General features: G+C 44.9%; 1 protein-coding gene across 7 annotated transcripts in view; it reads right to left on the bottom strand.

Moving 5' to 3' along the window:
- Positions 1-364: 364 nt before the first annotated feature.
- The window catches only part of LOC114767867 (teneurin-3), a 96,300-nt gene continuing 75,876 nt past the window's right edge, over positions 365-20,788 (bottom strand). For 4 of the 7 annotated variants that reach the window (XM_028959704.1, XM_028959708.1, XM_028959705.1 and 1 more), the window contains 14 exons: positions 19,273-19,534; positions 17,130-17,397; positions 15,860-16,003; positions 10,459-10,708; positions 10,159-10,179; positions 9,301-9,533; positions 6,562-6,716; positions 5,229-6,109; positions 4,768-4,943; positions 4,384-4,619; positions 3,791-4,087; positions 2,027-3,638; positions 1,736-1,878; positions 365-1,638 (listed from right to left, as the gene is read on the bottom strand). In XM_028959704.1, the coding sequence (XP_028815537.1) occupies positions 886-1,638; positions 1,736-1,878; positions 2,027-3,638; positions 3,791-4,087; positions 4,384-4,619; positions 4,768-4,943; positions 5,229-6,109; positions 6,562-6,716; positions 9,301-9,533; positions 10,159-10,179; positions 10,459-10,708; positions 15,860-16,003; positions 17,130-17,397; positions 19,273-19,534 (5,431 nt within the window). In that variant the 3' untranslated portion in view covers positions 365-885. The remainder of the gene's footprint in view (positions 1,639-1,735; positions 1,879-2,026; positions 3,639-3,790; positions 4,088-4,383; positions 4,620-4,767; positions 4,944-5,228; positions 6,110-6,561; positions 6,717-9,300; positions 9,534-10,158; positions 10,180-10,458; positions 10,709-15,859; positions 16,004-17,129; positions 17,398-19,272; positions 19,535-20,788) is intronic. The other 3 variants (XM_028959707.1, XM_028959709.1, XM_028959711.1) reach the window with 3 other exon arrangements.

The raw sequence follows: 20,788 nt of genomic DNA, 5'->3' as shown, positions 1-20,788 counted from the left end.
GACAGATGAGCCTTCCTGCGACACGACACGCTTTAATTCCCACAGCCTCTTTTAGTGTGGACTTCAAAGCGGAAGAGTGTCAGTCTCTGAGGGGAGACTTGATATTATTTATCTGTTTTAGATTATGATGCGTATCCATCATAATCTCGCCCAACCCTTATTGAAATGCTTATTCGTCACATGTGATCAAACGCTCCACTTTACATTGAATGATGCAAAAAAAAGTTAAATTGTTATACTTTTATTGCGCAAAGAGTGGTCTTTACCACGCTCGAACCGTCTGTTTTATCATTTCCACTCGAATTATTTAAGCTACTCAGGGTTGACTTGGGGGGAAAAGCGGTGCATTAATGACGTGGGAAAGTAAAGAACCACCAATAATGTTTTATTTTATTGGCAAAGTATAAATACATAAACCGACTCCACTGGGACAATCTCGTATAATCTCATAGAAAACGTCTCATCTCGACTCGTCGTTTCACATGAATATTTAGTCGTGTGCTCTGCCGTTTTGGTTTGTACCTCGTCCTTTTTTTTTTTTTGTAGGTTGCAGGTTCCCTCCATCTCCGAGAGGAAAAACTCGTCTCTTCCCGGCCGTTCAAGCCATTTTAGGACACGCAGTAAGTAAATACATAGAGAGCAACGATTTATAATTTATTAAAAAAAATCTCCACCCGGGTCCTTCTTCTAAATGCATACAGTGCGGGTAAAAAAATAAATAAAATAAACAACAGAAATAATAAAAAAAAAACCGATAAAATGACTTTTTTGATCATTTTTTTTTTTATAATGGTGTCTGTTCGGGTTGTGCTACCGAGAGGCCTGGACGGATCGTGGCTGTGCGACGTGGACCCCGGAACCCGCGGGGCGCCGAGCGTCTCCCCGCTACCTCCTCCCGATCTCGCTCTGCCGCAGGAACTGGATGTTGGCGGCGCTGTCGGCCAGCTCCGGGTACTGCTCGACCGAGAGCGCGTAGTAGCCGTCGTAGCCCTGCACCCTGCCGGCGCCCAGGAGCTGCTTCTTCTCGCCCTCCGTCCACAGACGCGAGCCCGCCTCGCCGTCCCGCACCTGCCGCTGCTCCCGCGCCCAGGCGCCCGCTAGCGCCCTCTGGCGGGCCTGCTCCAGGACGTGCTGGCGCTCCTCGTCCTGCGTGGCGCCGTAGCGGACGTGCAGCGTGAGCGGGCCGCGGCGCAGCGCCACGTCGGCGAAGCGCCGCGTCCGGCCGCCCACGACGGCCGTGGACTGGGACACGCTGACGTTGACGCCGTTCTCCAGCGTCTTGTGTCCGCTGGTGAGCCGCAGCGCCGACAGGTCGCCGTCGGGCGGGCCCGTTTTCACGAAGTAGTGGGTGTCGCAGCCGTCCAGGGTGAAGTGCAGGTTCTCCAAGTAGATGGCGCTGTTGAGCACCGTGGCGACCTTGACGCAGTCCTCGCTGGCCATGTTGAGCGCGCTGGTGACCACTTTGCCGTGATTGATGGCCAACATCACTCCTTTGCCAATGAGCGGGTCGCTGGGGGCGAACCAAAGCCACGGCTTATCTGCCTTCTGCGCCTGGCCAAACTGCACTTGTGGGAGGCGTTCGAACGACAGGAAGGCCAGAGCTTGCCGTGAGATGTCTTGTTGCATCCCAGAAACAGGCTGTGAAGAAAGTGCATGAATAATCAGGGACTAAGCTTTCATTGTGACTAACAGCATTTTCCAAAGATTAAAAGTTGGTTGTGAGACAGTAATATACCAGAATACTAACTGGGAGGTCATCCCAAAGTTGGCTCTTCTTCAGTTCATATGATGGCTGATTCATATCGAACTTCGGAACAGGTAAACCAGGAATGGTGTTGTGAAGGTGAAACCCAAAGGTCACTAACCAGCTGTTCACGTCTGAAACAACAGATGGCGGGAAAATAAAAAATGATACTCGTTGATTTAAAATATACAGTGATGTGTGTCAAACTTTTCATGCTCTGCTGATAATGTAATGTGATACTTTAATTATTTAAAATGTCATAGTGAGGATTCATCACCTTACCTGAGATGTATTCTTGAACAGTGTAGCTTTTGCTAATGGGGTCGTTACCCCTGAACATATATACATTAAACGGTTTTGGGTTGTTGCTTAGGCTTTTCCAAATGTTTGTTGAGGGTGTTGTCCACCGGCCCACCATGATGTCATAATCCTGCTCCCCAAAATGGATCAGCTTGGTGACGGGGTCATAGAGACCTCCGTGGAACCCCAGTATGAGCTGCATCTCAGGGTTGGAATCATAATAGACCTCTCCGTAAGCTGTATACTGAACCTGCTTCAGGAGGAGGCCTTCGTTGCTAAAAACAGCCAGTGGGGTGCCTGTGTTGTCAGAGGCAATGTAGAACTCCTTCCCACTGCTGATCTCCATGGCAAACAGGTGACCCTGCAGGTCGTAGTAGAGCGAGGTGATCTCTGAGCCGGAGTGGTTGTAGACATGCGTAATGCGCGTTGGGTAGCTGAGGTCTGCATAGAAGAACTGAAGGTGCTGGCCCAGGCTGCTCTTCACCGAAACGCGCCTGCCCAGGCCATCATAGCGATACTGGATGGTCCAGCCCAGGGCCTTGCTGTAGACCCTCTCCAGGCGCCCTTTGGAGTTGTACTCGAAAATCTCGGCACCCCTTTGCCGCAGGAAGCCGTCCTCGTCCAGCTGGTACTGCGTGTCTCCGAGACGCGTGATGCGGTCCCTGAGGTCGTAGCGCAGCGGCGTCAGGCGGGGGCTGTTCCCAGGGTTCATCAGGTGCAAGTTTCCGTTTAGGTCGTAGTTGTAGCGCCACGTTGCCTTATCGTTTAAAGAGACCGTCTGCAGTTGTCCGTCCACGTCGTACTCATAAGTGTACTTTGTGGAGTTTGCAAACGGGCCGAACTTCATCTCTTTCTTGGTGACCCGTCCTACGCTGTCATACTGGTAAGCAGTCCAGTACATGAGCGTGCGAAAAACTTCATACTGGATCTCCTTAATCCGCCCGTGGCCATCAAAATGCTTGGTGTAGGTCATGACAGAGGTAGAGATGATCTGATTAATATCGTAGTAAATGACGCCAAACTTGCCAAACTGCTCTATCTTCCCTGAGATGTCATCAAACTGGTAGAGGTCGATGGGTAGAGGCGTCTCGTTGATGACGCCCTGCACACTTGTGACCCGGAGGCTGCTGTCATAGGCGTAGTCGAATCGGGCATTCACCATGCCGTCCTCGCTAAATCGGTAGATCTGGCGGTCCACCAGTGGCCCGAGCTGCCGGTAGCGGATAGTGCAGATGAACCCCTCGCTCTGCAGATTGATCGTTTTCAGGACGCCGACCGTCTCGTCGAAGGTGAACGTGACCTTTGTGCTGTCAAAAAGCACCTCTGACAATCTGTTCTGCCAGCGGTACCGGTAAAGAATCCGTCGGCCAGTCCCGTAGTGGGTCTTGCTCAGAAGGAGTCCATCTTCTCTGTAATCGGTGGCGAATGACGCATTGCTCTCAGGCGGATGGTAGACGTTGCGGTAATAGCCCACCGACCGGACCGTCTGCGTGGCATACCGGGCGAGGCTTGGCATAGTTACCCCTGCGAGGCAGCCATGGGAGTCATAGTCAAAGATGTACTGTCGCTGGCTAGCGAGGAGAAGCACCACAGACTAGAAGAACACAAAAAAATCAATCAATTCAAAATAAGTACTAACTACTAAAAAAAATTAAGAATGATACTACTATCACCAACAAATGTGCAAATATATCAAATGAAAGTCAATGTCCATTATGGATGAGGCATTTGCACAAGGCCCCTCACCCTCTCCAGGTAAGTGTACGTCCAGGTCTTGCCATCTGGAAACTCTCTGGACACCAGGCGACCTTGACTGTCGTACTCCACCCGCTCAGCAGCCGAGCCCCACTGTAAGGCACTGATCTGCCCACTGCTGGTCCAAGTAACATTTACAGGCAGCAGTTTGCTGCTGGGCATCCACAAGACCGGTTGGCCGGCTGTATCGTATACAATTTTTAAAAGGAACTTGCGGTGGTCATCATAGATCTTCTCTGTCCTCAAAGTACGGTCGTAATCGACTGACAGGATGTTCCGTCCATTCACCTTAAGTGAAGAGAAAAAAATTACAATAATCAAGACACAGGGTCATGGGCATTGCACTTTATATATGCCCAATTTCCTGTGAATGCCAGACTCTGACGGTGCTTGAAAGACATTAACTGCACTTTGCAGACTTTCATCAAACTGAATGACACTGGCATTAATTAAGACTTTTAAATCATGCACTTTAAGACTGCAAAAAAATATATTTTTATAACTGCAACGTAAAAAGTGAATAAAGTGAATGCCAGCCTCATGGATCATCGGCACAGTAAAGCACCTAGAAATGTGGAGCTCACCCTCAGCTTCCGTCCAAAAACGGTGACCTTGGCCCGAGTCTGCTCCTTGCGAAATCGCCACTCCACCAGATTCTGACCACTTTCATCTGACAGTGTCATATTTCTGCGAGCCACGATGGGACATGACGGACCAGCAAGGATGTGTGGTTCGGTCTGGTAGTGGATATCCATTCCATGAGCATAGATTACCCTCAGTGATTTGTCATAGCCCACCAAGTAGTGGTTCCGCAGTTGATCTGAAAGGGTAAAGTTCTCTTAGAATCCAACTACTACAAGATGCTAAAGCAGTAATTACACATGTCTGATTGCAGGTCCTGGGTGTGTTAATGGGTTAAGATGGCTGACTACTACAGAGATTTAGATTTTTCAGGGCTCATACCACACCTTGCATCATTGTGTAAACCGTCTGAATAGATGTGTGATTGGCAGAAATACTGACGTCCTCTTCTTGTGAAGAAGTCCTCACAATCACTGTGAGATCCATCTCCACGTCATCAAGCAAGTTGGTCACGACTCCAGTGGGGAAGGTCACGTTGTTCAGCTTCCCTTCGGTGTCATAACTGTACCAGAGACAGGTGACAGATTGAAGTAAAGGTGCTTCATTTGATAACATATGAGGAGTGACACTCTGCTGTCCTCTTCCGGGGATGTAACTTGTTTTAAAAAATAATAATTACAAGACCTTCATTTGAATAAACCATACAGTAATGTGTGTGTGTGTGTACTGAGAGTGCAATTTGTACTTCTGGGGCCAAACGGAGCTACCTTATCTTTGGACTTTTCCATTTCTCTGTAGTATGAGGGATTCTGAAAGGAAGTGGCTCATCATACCTCTCTATACTCACTCATAGAAAGTGGTCCACCCATTTGTAAGGCTCTTGGTTGCCAGGAGACCGCTGTTGCCATGGTAGGTGAAAAGCACCAGGTCGCGACCCTGAGCTGTAAGGGACTTCAAGCCTCCATTGGTGCCAATGGTCAGCCAAATCACCTGGTTGTCCGGGGAAACTATACGCACTGGTAATTGATTGGCATCCCGTCTGATCCGCAACGTGTTTCCATGGCTGTCTGTGACGGCGGTCAGGTCCCCTTCATTGCTGTAGCTGAAGTTGTACTTGTAGTCACCCGTGACTAGGTTGACTGTGTGCTGGTGTGTGCCGTTGACGTCAAACATATACACTTCTTCTGAATCTGGGGACGCTAATTCGTATAGATTTGCCGCGTTGAGAACTGGCCCGTTCTTCCCAATGGCTCTTATCCGAATGTTCCCAAGATCGGCTACGTACAAGGTCCCATCAGCAGCTGCTACAATAGATGAGGGCCCGTTTAACCGGGCATCTTTAGCGTAGCCGTCACCAGTCAGGTAGCAGTCACAGTTCACGTCGTTTCTGCAGTCACACTCCGAAGGCGCTCCAGCCAAGTGGTTGATCTCGCCGTCTGTGGACACCTGTCTGATCCGGCTCATCTTCTTCTCATCTGTCTCGGCAATGTACAGCACTCCGGTGTAGGAGACCGTGATGGCATTGGCGCTCTCCAAGTGCGTCCCGGTTGCCCTCAGAGTTTCCGTAACCTTGACCTCGCCAGCTGCCATGGGGCAGTGGAGGGGTCGGCCGGCCACCACACTGGCCTGGCCGGTCTCGGTGAACCGGAGCACCACATTTCCATCCAGCACATAGAGGGAGTTATCCATTGGGCTGATGGCCAGGTCAGTGGGCCACTCGAAGACGACCTGAAGAAAAGCAGACATTCATCAGCACATCAACCCCTGGCGCCTCTGTGGTGGAGGCTGCTTCGCTTCCTTTGACAGTGATTAATGTAGCGGGGGCTACGCTATCAGGGACATGTTCGCATCACGTACTCCCCAGAGGTAATTCACTTTGCCTGCCATTGTTTCCTTAATACTTAATTGCTCCTTGTCGCCTCAGGATGGGAGAGTCTGGGCCAAAAAAAAAACCCCACCTTAGATTAAACCTTAAAATGCCTTCATTCTCTAAAGGACACCCATTAAATTTGCAGTCTAGCTCAAATGAGACAGTCAGACATATTTCTATAAAGAATTCTTCTGTTGATTGTCCTCCAGTGGCCAAAGTCATTTGACAAAAAGAGAACAGAATGATTTGCGCATTTTACAGAGATTAATGCAATATATTCTCACTCTGTATGATTTCAGCTGTCATTCACCTGATGGATGTCCATGGAAGAGTCACAGTTCAGGGGTCGAGCTGAGGCAAGATCGTTGGAACCTAGCACGGTGGTGATCATCCCATTCTGGTCCACCTTCCGAATCACGGTACCATCCACAAAGTATATAAGTCCATTCTTGTCCACTGCAATACCTGTTAAGACATCAGAAACGGCGGGCAGAAATCTAATTTCAACTTAAATAAAAATACACATGACTCCCCCTCCCATATCCCCCCAGCTAAACATGATCTGGTATACAGAAGCAAGCGGGCACGTGTTGAGTTGGCTCCAGATTATTCAGGTCACTGCAGAAAGCATCACACTCAATTATTCACATGCCGGTTCCCAGTATTGAATTATTTCTAAGGGGGAAAGTGGGAGAGGCTGTAGAAGAGGCACAGCCCTCATCCTACCCGGCCCCTTCTCTCCCTCTCCCGCTCTCCACTTTCATCCTGCACTCGTTTCCCAAAAGAAAATGTAACCAGGACCGTCAGCGTTATCAATGTAATGGGGAACATTAAAAGTCATGTCTTGGTTGGAATGGCGGGGGGATGGCGAATGGTAGTGCTATAACTCATTTTATAAACTACTCAGAGGAAAAGACAGACGGTCTCCATGGTAATGCCAGCCGGACGAATTTTTCCCGACTGAGTGGTGTCTGGGGGTCTACACCGAGTCCCAGATGTGAGGGGAAGGGAAGTCACAAGAAGGGGTATTTTTGTTCCCACCCAAGGAAAATGCATTAGTGCCCAGTTACTTTCTGCTCTTTGTTGTTTGCTGATGTCGGTGCTGCATATTTTGCACGCTGTTTTCATCAGGGGGGGACCATTACATTTCAGACTGTGGCCCAATTTTGGCAGGAAAATTTCCTCGCGGTGAGCCAGTTTAAAAGCAGTTCCCCATACAAAATCAATAAGACGTGATTTGGTCGAGTGGTACATCAGCGTGACACTCAGGTTTGGTGAAATCCTACTGCTGAGGTCCTGGTGTGCCAATGCCTGGCTTTTATACAATTTGGGACATTTTTTCCTCTGTCTCTCTCTCTCAGCTGACAATAAATAATACTGCATCTATAACATATTATTTTATACCTGCTTTGGACAGTGCAATACAGAATATACAGTGCTGGCTGAACATAAAGAAAGCGTTTTATTTTTGTCCTCCCGCTCCGGGATCTCAGAGGACAGTCCTCAACCCTAGGCAGCTCGATACAATGAAATCTGGGGCATTCAATTTGTAACACTGTTGAAGAGTGACAAGTTTTCCTCTGTCTGAAATAGAAACGTCATTAATCTGCACACACTGGAAACATGTAGCACAGAGGCCTCGGCGGCTGCTAAACAGTCCCTTACACCAGATCCGGTTTAAACAGCCTCTCTCGTGATGCACACATCAGCTAATGCTCGTATATCACGTAGAAAATGGGTGGCATGGGACGCGGTGTGAACTTGAAAGACTTTTTGTCCACCTTGAACCTTTCCCTTATACAGACCTCGGATCTTGTAACATCCAGTGCCATCGGTGATGATGGTCTCCTGCCATCAGTACAGAGATACGCTATGAGAGTTCAATTGTCTGTGCCAGGCAGCAACTGCTTGGTGACTAATGGAAGGAGCACTGACTCTAGTGCAGATTTGTGTCACACAGCGGGGATTACAGGACACTACTGCAGCTGTGCTGGCCTGGCTGGCTGGCTGCCTCAGGAACACAATTGGCCAGTATTTCCTCCAGTGGGCTGTGTGCCACAATGGGGACTGATTTGAGTATTGGGGACTATTTGAATATCTGATCACTTAGCAATGGAGAACAAGTTGCTTTAAATACCCACTGTACAGTGGTACTGTATGTAGGTCCAGGCTTTCAGGTTTGTACTCTGGATGGGTGTGGTGTTCACCTGAAATCCCTGTGCAATGTGGCCATTTTGGCTTTTAGCAGGCTTAACACAACACAGCTCAGAAACTGAGACTTCTAAAATAAGGAGTTCAGAGGAGCTCAAGTGTGTTCAAAAACCTAATCATAACAGGCATACTCAGGTACATCTAAATGCACGCTTACCATGCAGTTGAATGGGACCAACTACAGTATGTAAGGTGCAAACTTGAAAACAAACATCAGGACTGAAAATATGTAATAAATATGCAACATTTTACAGTTTATATTTATAGCATTTATCCAGCGCGACTTACAAGCAGTAGTTACAGGGACAGTCCCCCCCTGGAGACACTCAGTGTTAAGTGTCTTGCTCAGGGACACAATGGTAGTAAGTGGGGTTTGAACCTGAGTCCACTGGTTCATAGGCAAAGGTTTGTGACGTCCCATTGTGGTTTGGTGTTGTGTCTGTTTTCCATGCTCTCTCCCTGTGTATGTTTCATGCAGGACTGTGTGTGGTCTGCATGATCAACTCCTCCCACTCCTGGTTGTGATTGGCCGCCTGAAACAAGTTGGAAGATTTAAAATGGCCACGTTTTGCATTGACAGGAGGAGGGCGAAAAAAAAGATGAGGACTTCAGTTGGTATTCATGCCTTCCAAACCACCTTGTAGGTTTTGTTTCTTTTCGCCTGCGTTATTTATATTTTTTGTGTGATAGAATCGGTAAAACACTTGCACATTCCTCGTCATTGGCGTGTGCTCCTCTCCCCTTTGCTGCGTCCGTGTAACAGTGTGTTACCCACCAGGCTACTACCCCCCTACTTAACTTTGCCATTTCTTCTAGGCAGCAGAGCAAACTGTCTCACCTTTGGGACCAGTGAGTGAGGCCTCGGTGGCCGGGCCTCCGTCGCCACACTGGGACTCGTCGAAGGGAAGGCAGTGCTCGCCCGTCCCCACCACCACCTCCACGTTCTGCTGCGGCTCCCTGCTGCCCGCCAGCACCTTGGGCCGGTAGATGCGGCGGGAGTTGGTGTCCGACACGTACAGCTGCCCCGTGACGGGGTCGGTAGCCAGGTAGTATCGGTGAGCCGGGTTGTTGCTGCGGGGGGAGAGATTGACGGAGACGTATGGATAGCTGCGGTTCAGATTGGGTCACGCTGTCAGACGCTTTGAAGAAGAAGGAGAGGCAGGCAAAACGGACATGTTTTGACTTTGGACAAAGAAATTGGAGCTGACAGCTGGAATAACATAATGATGATTGGAATATTCATATCATTAGAGCACTCCGGGTTCAGCGGTGAGTCTTGCCCAACGGGCAGAGATCTCAGCGACGGAGCAGCCTCCGTGGGTGAGGAAAACCAAATAAGATGTGATTGGAACGTACTGATTGTGGTGAAGATGACACCTCGGAGCGTGCCAAATCATCTCAATCTTGATCACTCTTCCAAGTGAGGAAGAAAGAAAGGCCGTTTAGAGTGGAAGGAGCGATATGCATATTTTACTGTCTGTCAACTCGCTGATGGCGTTTCAAGGGGCTGTGCCAGTTTTTACACTCATTAAAGCTGCCTTACAGGCAGCCGCTTTGCAGAGCGCCTACCCGGCATGCTGTCAGCGGGGAAACAAAAGCAAGAAAAGAAATGAAACTGGTCTGGGACGCTGTGCATAGCGAAAAGGCCCTGAACACAATGTCACAAGCTACGCCGCATTTGCATGCAGAAGCTCACCTGTGCCGAAAATCCTTATTCCTGCAAGAGTTGAATGCACAGAGGGAAAAAAACAACATTAAGGATGCGGGACAAACAAATTTGAAATTTGTAAGTAATTAACCCAGGACTGTCCTACAGATGACAGCTTCATCTAGACCCGCAATGAATCAAGAACACATTCTGTGGCCTCCTGCAAAATAATAAGTAATATCTCAAGGCTGAATGATTATGACTTTTGGTACACAAATGCTGACACCAGGAAGCAGAATTTTATCAAGTCTTGCGGAACGTGTCTATGTAGGTGTCTTCAGTCCTGACCTCAGCTCCATGACGCTGCTAACGTTGCCTGATGGGTAAATGCGCCTGATGTAGTTGAAGTCGCCCACGTAGAGGCTGCCGTCAACGCCCCACGCCAGGGCGACAGGCGCCAGCAGCTTGTTGCCCTCCGCTTGTCCGTTGCAACTGGGGCACGAGATGCTGCGGCGGCGCCCGTTTCCCATGACGGTCCGGATCACGGGGGGCAGGAGGGAGATGAAGTGGTTTTCTCCACTTCCTTTGAACAGAATGCCTGTAAAAGACATGGGACCAATGTGATGCCACTTGTTTCTGCTATTAAATCACACAGGCTGTCCTAAAATACTGAAATAAATTGTCATTATACTCCACATCTGGGGTGTTTAGTCATATCCTCTGGGAAAAGATGATCAAGTGTGAGGAAAGACAACTTTCTGACAAACCCAAACTTTTAGACACAAAAAATAATTATTAATTTATGACTGGAGTTCTTAAGACAACAGGGACCGCATACCTTACTCTGTATTATTTTGTCACAATGAACGGTGTTTGATCAAAGCATTTATTTCTCATTCTTTATATTGATGGCCTTGTGAAAAGGGCCGTACACTCAGGAACTGAAGGAGCACTACACTGAGATCAATTCATCAGTATTAAGGCACTGCGTGGGATTTGAACCTGTGACTGTGTGTCATGAAAATGAGAATAAATTAAAGAGCTGCTTAAAGACGCACCTATTTTTAGATCTTTTAAAAGTCTGCGCAACTTCGCTAGAGGGTAAATTCAGCTGTTACCTTGCATGCGACATTTGTCCCCAATCTGCTCTGAAAGGTCTTTCGCACTAATTAGTGCGAGCAAGTCTCTGCTAAATGTAATACAAATTAAAATAATGTGTCCCTTTGTTCTTAAGTACTCAGAAATACTCACAACAAAATAAAAACTTCTATTAAAATTATTATTATGCTTATTATTTTTATACTTTTTAAAATTAATAATATATTTAGAGATAGTTGTAAAGTGCACACAGTAACCTACTATGTTACGCACATGCCTATGAACCATAAGACCATAAAGTCACAGGTTCAAATTCTACTTAGTACCATTGTGTAACCAGGAGTGTCTCCAAGAGGACTGTCCCTGTAACCAAATGCTTCTCAATTATTTTCTGTTGTCCCCTCCAAACTACATGGATTTACACCTGTAGTATGACCCCAAACTGAAAGGTACGACTTTGTGAGATTATTTAACATTAATACGAGTTCCCTTGCCTGTTTGTGGTCCTGCAGTGGCTACAAATGGCGGTACGTATAAAACATGCTTTGTCGTCTTAAGGGGAAAGGTTACCTCCTGTTTCTCATGCTTTGTCCGGCCAGAGAATTCCCCACCCCTCCCCTAAAAATGGAACTCCATCGACCGTCATGGCTTTCAAACGTGTGAAGCGTTCCAGTTGCTCGGTGACCAGATGTGACACAAATTAATCAGTGAGGCAACACGACTTGACTGCACCAAAGATTGTGGTTGATGTCGCCTGCTGGTTAAGGAAGCGGCCCCGTAATCAGAAGGTTGCCGGTTCGATACCGATTCACAATCACTTCACTTTCACTTTTGTGTAATGAGTAAGAGAAGATCCATTATTAATGTCTGTCAAATACAGAACTCACTACTAACTTTACTCAGGTCAAACTAATCATGTTCCACTGACTCAGACGAGCCCCCCCTGGCATCACTGCTGTAACTACTGATTCTTATTAAATGCCCTAAACGTAAATGGACAAGTGTTAAAAAAAAAAACAAAAAAAACAATAAGTGTAGCATCACCACTGTGTAGTGACACATACGGTATAACGAAATGCCCTCGTGCAGATCGCTCTGAGCGAATTGGTCAGTGGTATTTGCGCTGCCGCTGCACTCACTGGGCCCTGATGGCGAGCGTAAAAAAAAAAAAAAAATCCATCTCGCAGGATGCAGCCATGTGTTTCTACCCTCCCCACCGCCTTGTTCCACAGCATCACCCCGGGCCGTGATGATCTGATTCCATTCTAATGCCAGATCAAGCAGCCTGTCCACACCTCGTAAGCAAAGATACGTATTTCAAGTCCTGCTCATATTCAACTTGTTTCTTTTTAGGGGCCGGCTTCAAAGGGGAACTTCAAAGCATGGTGGCATGCCTGCGGCAATGAATTATTCACATCAAGCAACATGTTAGAATTCCAAAGTGGGCTCTGGCCTATTAATCAGATCAATGGCTGTCTTGTGACCAGGTGTCTGGTTGGTCAGGTATCGGCCGTTATGTGCTTTAATCAGGCTCTCAATTGGCCGAGGTGCATTGCTAATTTCGAGTTATCCGTGAGCGCGTACAGCAGGCGCCATTGGCTCCTTCCAGCCAGTGTCACACCACCCGATTGTCTAAGTGTCATTCACGCCCACCATGCAACAGTCTGTATTCCACTTCCTCTTTTGCATTTTAATGCTCCGTCTGCACGACCCTGGGTTTTCTGCATTGCGTGAGTGTCACTCCCAAAGCCTTCCCATGTGAAACCTAGCGCGCTGCATAGCAATTTGTACCTCCCTGATTAGTTCCTGCCATTGATTAATTGATTGAAGAGAGGCCTCAAATGAAGACATGGACTGGGGAGATGCTGGGCCAGAGCAGTCGATCCCTCTTTTTTTCCTCCCCACTCGTAAAATGTACAAATGTTCCATTAACAAAGATGAATGGGTCTGGAAAGCTGCTTTTAACTGTGACACCACTGAGCGCATGACCTTGAGAGCTAAACAATCCAAGCCATGCCACCAATGTTCCCTGGGTCCCAGTCGCAAAGGCACAGATTAACCTGATAGGGCACGACAGCAAGACTGGGACCTTTCATTTCTTTTCTATGAAATGAGAATGCAGCTGTTATAGTGAAGGGAAGATTTTTTGGAGGGACAGCCTGAGCTATGAAGGATCCATGACATTAGATCTGTAATATGCAAAACCCCCTTTTCAGCCACAACATGATATGTCTGGTTATGCACCTTAGACGTGAGTTTCTAGGAGGAGGAGAGCGGCTGCTAAGGCATATTTATATATGAATGTAAGGCCAAAGTGGACCTGAGCTTACTGAGCGTGGTCTGTGCAGAGAGAAGGGAGGAGATAAGGGTTGAGGTGAAAAGAGGAAGGCCCTGGAGATAAATGCCCACACAGGAGAGTGCAGCTCTCATGCATGCGGGCTGTGAATGTTCAGGAAAGCTAATCCAAAGCTGCAAACCAAAAAAAAAAAAAAAAAACGGCCTGAAAAGGGATCGCACGAGTGGCAAATCGATTTTGCCAGGTAACACATTTTTGCCAGAACATTTTTGTCTCGCATGTGAAAGGTGTGTCTGGGCTCAGGGGTAACCAAATGGCACTTTCTCTACTGCAGCTTTGTATTCCCGTTGTAAATGGTATTACAAAAGTAATACGGTGCAAACTGGATCTGCAGTATGGAGTTCTATCGAAAGGTGGCAAACAGTACAGCAAGTGGCACTCATAACGGGAGTGTTGTCGCCACTGCAGGGAGAAGTTTGACAAAAGTGCGTAGGCCCAGACAGCGACACAGAGACCGGCTTCTCATAAATGTCAAAAGTTTTCACGTGCCTCACCGTGATCCTGGCTGTGACAGATTTGGTTCATATAAACAACACCTGTGCTCAATGTTTAATGAAGAGGCAGACACAGCAAATGCAGCTTCAGGAAACCCTCTGACTGTCTGTAGACTGCTACCCGCAAAGTAAGTAATTATTAAACAAAATCACTTGGACAAAAACTGATAATAATTTAGAGAATTCACGCAGGTCACTGAATATCTTTAGGTCATAGGCTGAAATGTGTCAAAACCATATTCATATTGATATATCAGTAATTCAGTAATTAATTTAAAGCCCTGTGTCAAATCCAATGTCATATACACATTTTTTAAATATATTTTAAAAATAAATATTTTTCAACAAATAATGTTGTTTAAACATAAAAGTGGTGTAAACCCAAAAAAACCCCCACAATAACAGGTCCAGGATTAATGATGATTTAATATGGTAGTATTTAAAACGAATGCATGTGCAGTTATGATAAACTATTAAGAGGATTTACGTTTTATTTTTTTAACATAATTTCTGAAAAATGGTGTCTCTAGCACAGAAAGCCTTGAGGGCCACAATAACCCTAATATAAATGCAACAAATGGGCAGTGGTGGCCTAGCGGTTAAGGTAGCGGCCCCATAATCAGAAGGTTGCCGGTTCGAATCCCGATCCGCCAAGGTGCCACTGAGGTGCCACTGAGCAAAGCACCGTCCCCACACACTGCTCCCCGGGCGCCTGTCATGGATGCCCACTGCTCACTCAGGGTAATGGGTTAAATGCAGAGGACAAATTTCACTGCGTGCACCGTGTGCTGTGCTGCTGTGTATCACATGTGACAATCACTTCACTTTTTTTTTTTTTTTTTTTTTTAATTCCATTAATCCGTTAATGTTACATTAATGTCACCACACTGTTTTTATGCTGACTTTCATGCTTTTTTTTTTATCTTATTTTCAAAATGGAACAAACAACATCTAACAATGTTAACACACATACAACTCTAATTCAATAATTTTATAGTGCAAGTTGCATGAAGTTATCTGTGTCTAAACAGAGGATTGTCAAATTATTGGTATCAAATACATTTTGTCCATTGCATATATTGTACAAGAAATGTGCTGGAAGCAACTGTTCAGACAAGGGGAGAATCAGATTTGAGTGGTAATTCTGAGTTAGCATGGCTACAATGGAGCAAAATGGCCAAAGCCACACAAAGGGCACTGAGCAAAGAGCCGTGAGCGTCTCTTCTCGGCAGGTCCCAAGATTAAAGGGCCTGAAAATTCCCAGAGCCAACAGGCATTAAGCCAGATGGCTGAAGAGGGCTTAGTGTCATTCAGAATCCGTCCGGCTGAAAGAGAGGCGGCCCCGTCCCATGCCCCTGCAACCGCCGGTCCTACAATGGCCGTGGAACACTACACCTGACAACCGCAGGTATAATCCTGTGTTTATTGGCTTTGTCCTTTTGCTTCCCGGTCAAATCAATTTCCCGCGGAACTTACTTCCATCTGCAACGTTTTTGCGCAAATTAAAAGCGAGCCAGTGGAAGTGCATTCAGGCAAACTCTATTCTTCGTGGCCTCTGACAATTCACCCCTGTCCACTATATGACGAAGCAGCGGTGAATCTGCATACCGTGTTAATGGGGCCGATTTATTCCTTCATTAATTTGAGTGATTACCCCTTTCATGGCTAGGCTCCATTATCTGCCAATGGGACAATGAATCACATTTCAGGTTACATACAAATCAGAGTTTCGAGGCGAGTGGTGAATTGGCACAGATTAAAAGGAATGAAATGAGAAAAAAAGACACATGTGCATTCTTACCATTCTCTATGTCCAAAATGTGATGTTTGTCCAGCATCCAGCCGCCCATGTTGGATGCATCCATTTCATATCCTTGTAGTATAACAGTTTCTTTCTCCCACAGAATCAAATTTAGGCATGATTCGTATTCAAATCCCACAGACACTGAAAAACGAGAAGGATTCAGCAAATATTACACCAATTCTAAGATAACATCATGCAACAATATACAGTCGTTTCTGTTGTAGGTCTATACTCTTCACAAATAAAATGTAAATCTCTTATGATGTCTTTATGCTTTTGAATCCTATAAAATATAGCATACTATTAAAATACTGATCCCATTCATAGCATCATTTTATCAGGCTTTATGGATCCAGCTTTAAGCTAATTTTATATGCTAAAGTAGTGATTAAATAAACATAATACGTTAAATGTATATAGTGTATAAACTTCATATTGTTTTGAACAAACTTAATACTTAAAATAAAAATATTATTAAATATATTAAATATGTCAAATAAATAAATAAATACATTTACTAAATGTAACACTGATGTGATGTGTGTGAAAGTGAAGTGATTGTCATTGTGATACACTGAAGCACAGCACACAAAATGTGTCCTCTGCTTTTAGCCATCACCTTTATTGAGCAGTGGGTAGCCATGATAGGCAGTGTGGGGAGATTCGAACCGTTCAAATTCGAACCGGCCACTTCCTTAACAGATAGGCCTTATATGTATGTATAATGTCATACCATTTATATATGATTATAATTTTAAAATAAGTTTAAATAATGCCAAAGTTTGATATTCTGAATATACTATTACATTAAAATAATATCATTTTCTACTACTTTAAAAAGTGGCAAGTTGAAATTCACAATGTTAACTAACATTCCACTTATGTCAACGAATTAGTATTATAATCCCCAATTTGTCAGTTTTAAAATACGAGGTTATGTGAGCGCATTAAAGAACAAGCAAAACTTTTCAAGAATTCCCATGCGATCATTTTTCTGTTCATTTCTTTTCTTTCCTATTTTTATTATTATTTTTTTCTCTTTCATAGAATCCCACATGGATCCTCTGAACGCCAAAGGGTTCTTCTTCACATCAAACACAAACAGGTTCCTAAAGGATAAAAAAGTGATACCCCTCCCTATCTCCTCTGTGATCTACAGTTAGTAAATCTTTACCCAACTTCAAGGGGGTGTATGCATGTACAAAATAAGGCTAGCCACACTAGAAAAATAAGCAAGTGCAACATTTTTTTTTGTAGGAGTGCTCACCTACAGCCCTGGCTAAGCCATAGACCTTCTGTCCGTAGGCATCGGTCTTGTCCCAGACAAGGGTGTAGGAGAGGTTTGGTGAGGCTGGGAACCACTTCTGGAACAGTTTGCCCTCCAAAGCCAAGATAAGGTGCACTTTCGATAGTCCAAAAGGAACGCCTGTCTGGGTCATGATGACCTTCAGAACAGGCTTGTAGCCGGATGCTCGAGAACTGAGATAGACAAGATTTAGGTCACTGCCAGGGATGGCCGTCTGCTCGTGAAGGACCTGTGGGAGATGGAGGCTTAATGTCACTCTGGCAAGGGCACATTAAAGAACACATTTTTACTCCCATGTCCAAGTCTTTGTATATTTACAGTCTACGGCATTAGGTTTCCTCAACACCGATGCTAGCATGCCCTGCCATCTCTGTACTCCTAATAATATTTTACCTGGGCGAAAGTCCTTGACATTCCAACCAGAGGAGTGATGAAATAAAAAGAAAAGTGTACAATGCTGCATATCCCCTGGTGCACTGTTGAGACCCACCATAAAGAAATGCAGCGGATATAACTCAGCCTATAACAGGCCACGAGCAACCATGCAAGAAGGACACTGGTCAGAAAAGTCGTCAAGAGTCCTTTGGCAGAATTACGGACATCAGCAGCTTTTGACACATTGCGTCATGGCGAGAGTGGCAAAAGCAAATTCACATGGAGTGTGAAAATGTGTAAAATGCAAGTAAACATGATCTTAACCTACAAGTGTAACCTCAGGGGAAATGAAACAGAATTAAAATTATTATAACACTCCCAACGGACATACATAGAATGTATATACGTGCACATAGCAATGATTTGAAAGAATGCCTGCATTCATAATGGTATAAATAACCGACTGAAAAGTAATCATAAGCTCACTTCAGTTATTGTAATCAGTATTTAAAACCATTTAGAAGTCACAGAGTGCTTTACAGTGTTAATGTTAAACAAATGACATTAAGAACAAACTAGCTTTGGCAGATGCATTGTGAGAGCCGCGATTGCTCTTAAGTGTGCAGTTTACTGCATGATGTGAGAGGAAGCTGCTCTACTTTGCTCGGCATTGCAAAATTAGCAGCTAAAATTGGATTTGATTAGTAAGAATAAATAAAAAATTTCGTCGTTTCTAAGTGCATGGTTGTATCAAACGACACAAGGCTTTTAATTACATCTGCACCACTTTTGTAATATATTAATACGATTGTTTGCCCTGAAATCCGATCCGCTACATAACTGTCTTTTGGCGTTTATCAGGACCAGCCACATAAATGGCCTGTTTAATCAAGACAAAAACAATCACACGACCCATAACTTAATTGCCATGAGGTTCTCGCTTGTGTCATTACCCAAAAAAGAAAAAAAAATCTCATTCTGTCTTAAACAAAGTGTCCTTCTGGTCGTGATGTCATTTAATACTTTAAGTGCTTCTTATTGATTCTGTGTGCCGACTCTATTATTAACTGCAGTAAGCCTGTAACTGAGCAACAGGAATACATCACTGCAATAAACGATTGAAATTATGCTCAAATTCACAAAGACTGGCAGCCCTTCTCCCCTGTGCTCACTTAACAGTCTCGCTCAGCAGAAATATGCAAATCCAAAACCTCTCAAGACTGAAAATCTTTTGCATTTTTACTTTAAATGATTAGAGAATTTTATTTTTTTTCTGGTTATTTTCTAAGGAAAACGCTTTATCGCAAGAAATCTATTTTAATGCTCAGAGCGTGAGCGTTGCGGCACTCTTCGTCATCTGCAGCTGCCATAATGAACCGAGTCTCCTGATGATGGACTGAGAACCAGCAGAAACCCACAGAAACCAGTCACATCCTCCGTGTCTCAGTGTAAAAAAACATCGGCTCGGTGGTAATAGCTGAGAAATGGTGAAGGTGAAGTAAACACTGTGCTAAACACACTGTGTGATGAAACGTTGACACAGAAGCCTTTACGAGAAAAGAACCTTCTATTTATGTATGCAATATGTACAGAAAAACATTTCCATCCCTCCATCCTATTTAACTACTGTGTGAATGTGCCACATCCTCTAATGATACAATTAAAATTGTGCAATTGAATAAATGAAGTTACATTTTTTATTAACATCTCTACATAGTTTATTGATTACCTGAGTTTCGGGGATCATGGGGTTGGCTGCTGGTGAGGAGCTGTAAAAGGTGGACAGGGGTGACGTGGTGATTTTGGGACTGGGCCTCGGCATCCCGCTAAGGTCACAGCGTGGCGACTCTTTGTAGTCCTGCTGCATGACCAGCGTGTCCATCACGTAAAACACGTTCCAGGGCAGCCACACCGTCCGATGCAGGGTGGCGAACGGTGCCCGCTCGAAACTCAAAACCAACGAGGCTCCGCCATTGGCCAGCAGGTCAAACCTTAAGATGACATTAACAGTTGGTCAATTGTTATTGTTAATGCCTTGTGATTAAATGACAAATTCAGAAAACATTTTGGTTTATATGGTATTTAAACTCAAATTACAGTAATTAATAAACCAATAATAAAACCAATCAATAATAAACCATCAATACAGCCAATAAACCATTATATGTCGTCACATGCAAACCAACTTAAAAGATGTAAAAATGCTATTTGAAACATTTAAAATTGAATATATTTACTTAGCATGCTATCCACTTAGCATGCTAACCAGATAGCCTTGGCCCACCAAGTCAAACCTGGTCTTCAGAAGGGAATAATGAGTTATAAATTGGTTTATATTTACTATTTAAAACATGTTTTATGTCATTTGACACTCTTCCAATACAAAAACATTTATTTTAATTAATGTGAAAGTTTAGGAGTTTCATAAAAATTACCACTCCTTGGCTTTTGTCACAGCAGCACAGATTCACTGCATCCTTTGCAGCAATTGTTTTTTTGGGAAATAAATTGTATCCGAAACCCTCCCAGCATCTTTCCAAGCACACAGAGAGAATGTCAGTGTCCTAAACACACACCTGATGTGTCTTGTTCAACAACCAATAAAATGAGCTTTTACAGCTAAATAATGTGTTCAAATGTAGTAACTACATTTTTGAAATAGTGAAAGTGATTGTCATTGGGCAAACGGTGCCCAATGAAACGGTGTCCTCTGCTTTTAACCGTCCCCCTTGGTGAGCAGTGGGCAGCCATGACAGGCGCCCGGGGAGCAGCTTGTGGGGACGGTGCTTTGCTCAGTGGCACCTTGGCGGACCGGGATTCGAACCGGCAACCTTCTGATTACGGGGCCGCTTCCTTAACCGCCAGGCTACCTCAGCCCCACCCCCATATCTTTTCTTAAACTTTTGGTCTGTAGTGTATATTCCAATTATTTTCTTTTTACACCACAAGTGATGAAAATTCATGTCTTTCAGTTGGAGGATTTTATTTAATTCTTGTTTATTCTTTCACTGTTTCGTCTCGTATTTTAAGGGATCGTGCCTTTTTAGGTCCAGTTCATCTGGGAAATTTAAAATGTAACATTATTATTATTATTTGAAACTTTTTCTTCTTTGTCAGCCACTGGTCTAATTAACATGGTATATAGTGAGGGGGAGCCACTGATTCGGAAATGAAGGGCAGCGCTTTGAAGTGCTGCTCCATATATTCCGCTACAGTGAATTCCTGTCCCTGGGGATGTGTGTGTG

Source organism: Denticeps clupeoides, chromosome 18 (assembly GCF_900700375.1).
Source record: "Denticeps clupeoides chromosome 18, fDenClu1.1, whole genome shotgun sequence".
Taxonomy (NCBI): domain Eukaryota; kingdom Metazoa; phylum Chordata; class Actinopteri; order Clupeiformes; family Denticipitidae; genus Denticeps; species Denticeps clupeoides.
This window is presented reverse-complemented; position numbering and strand designations above follow the sequence as displayed.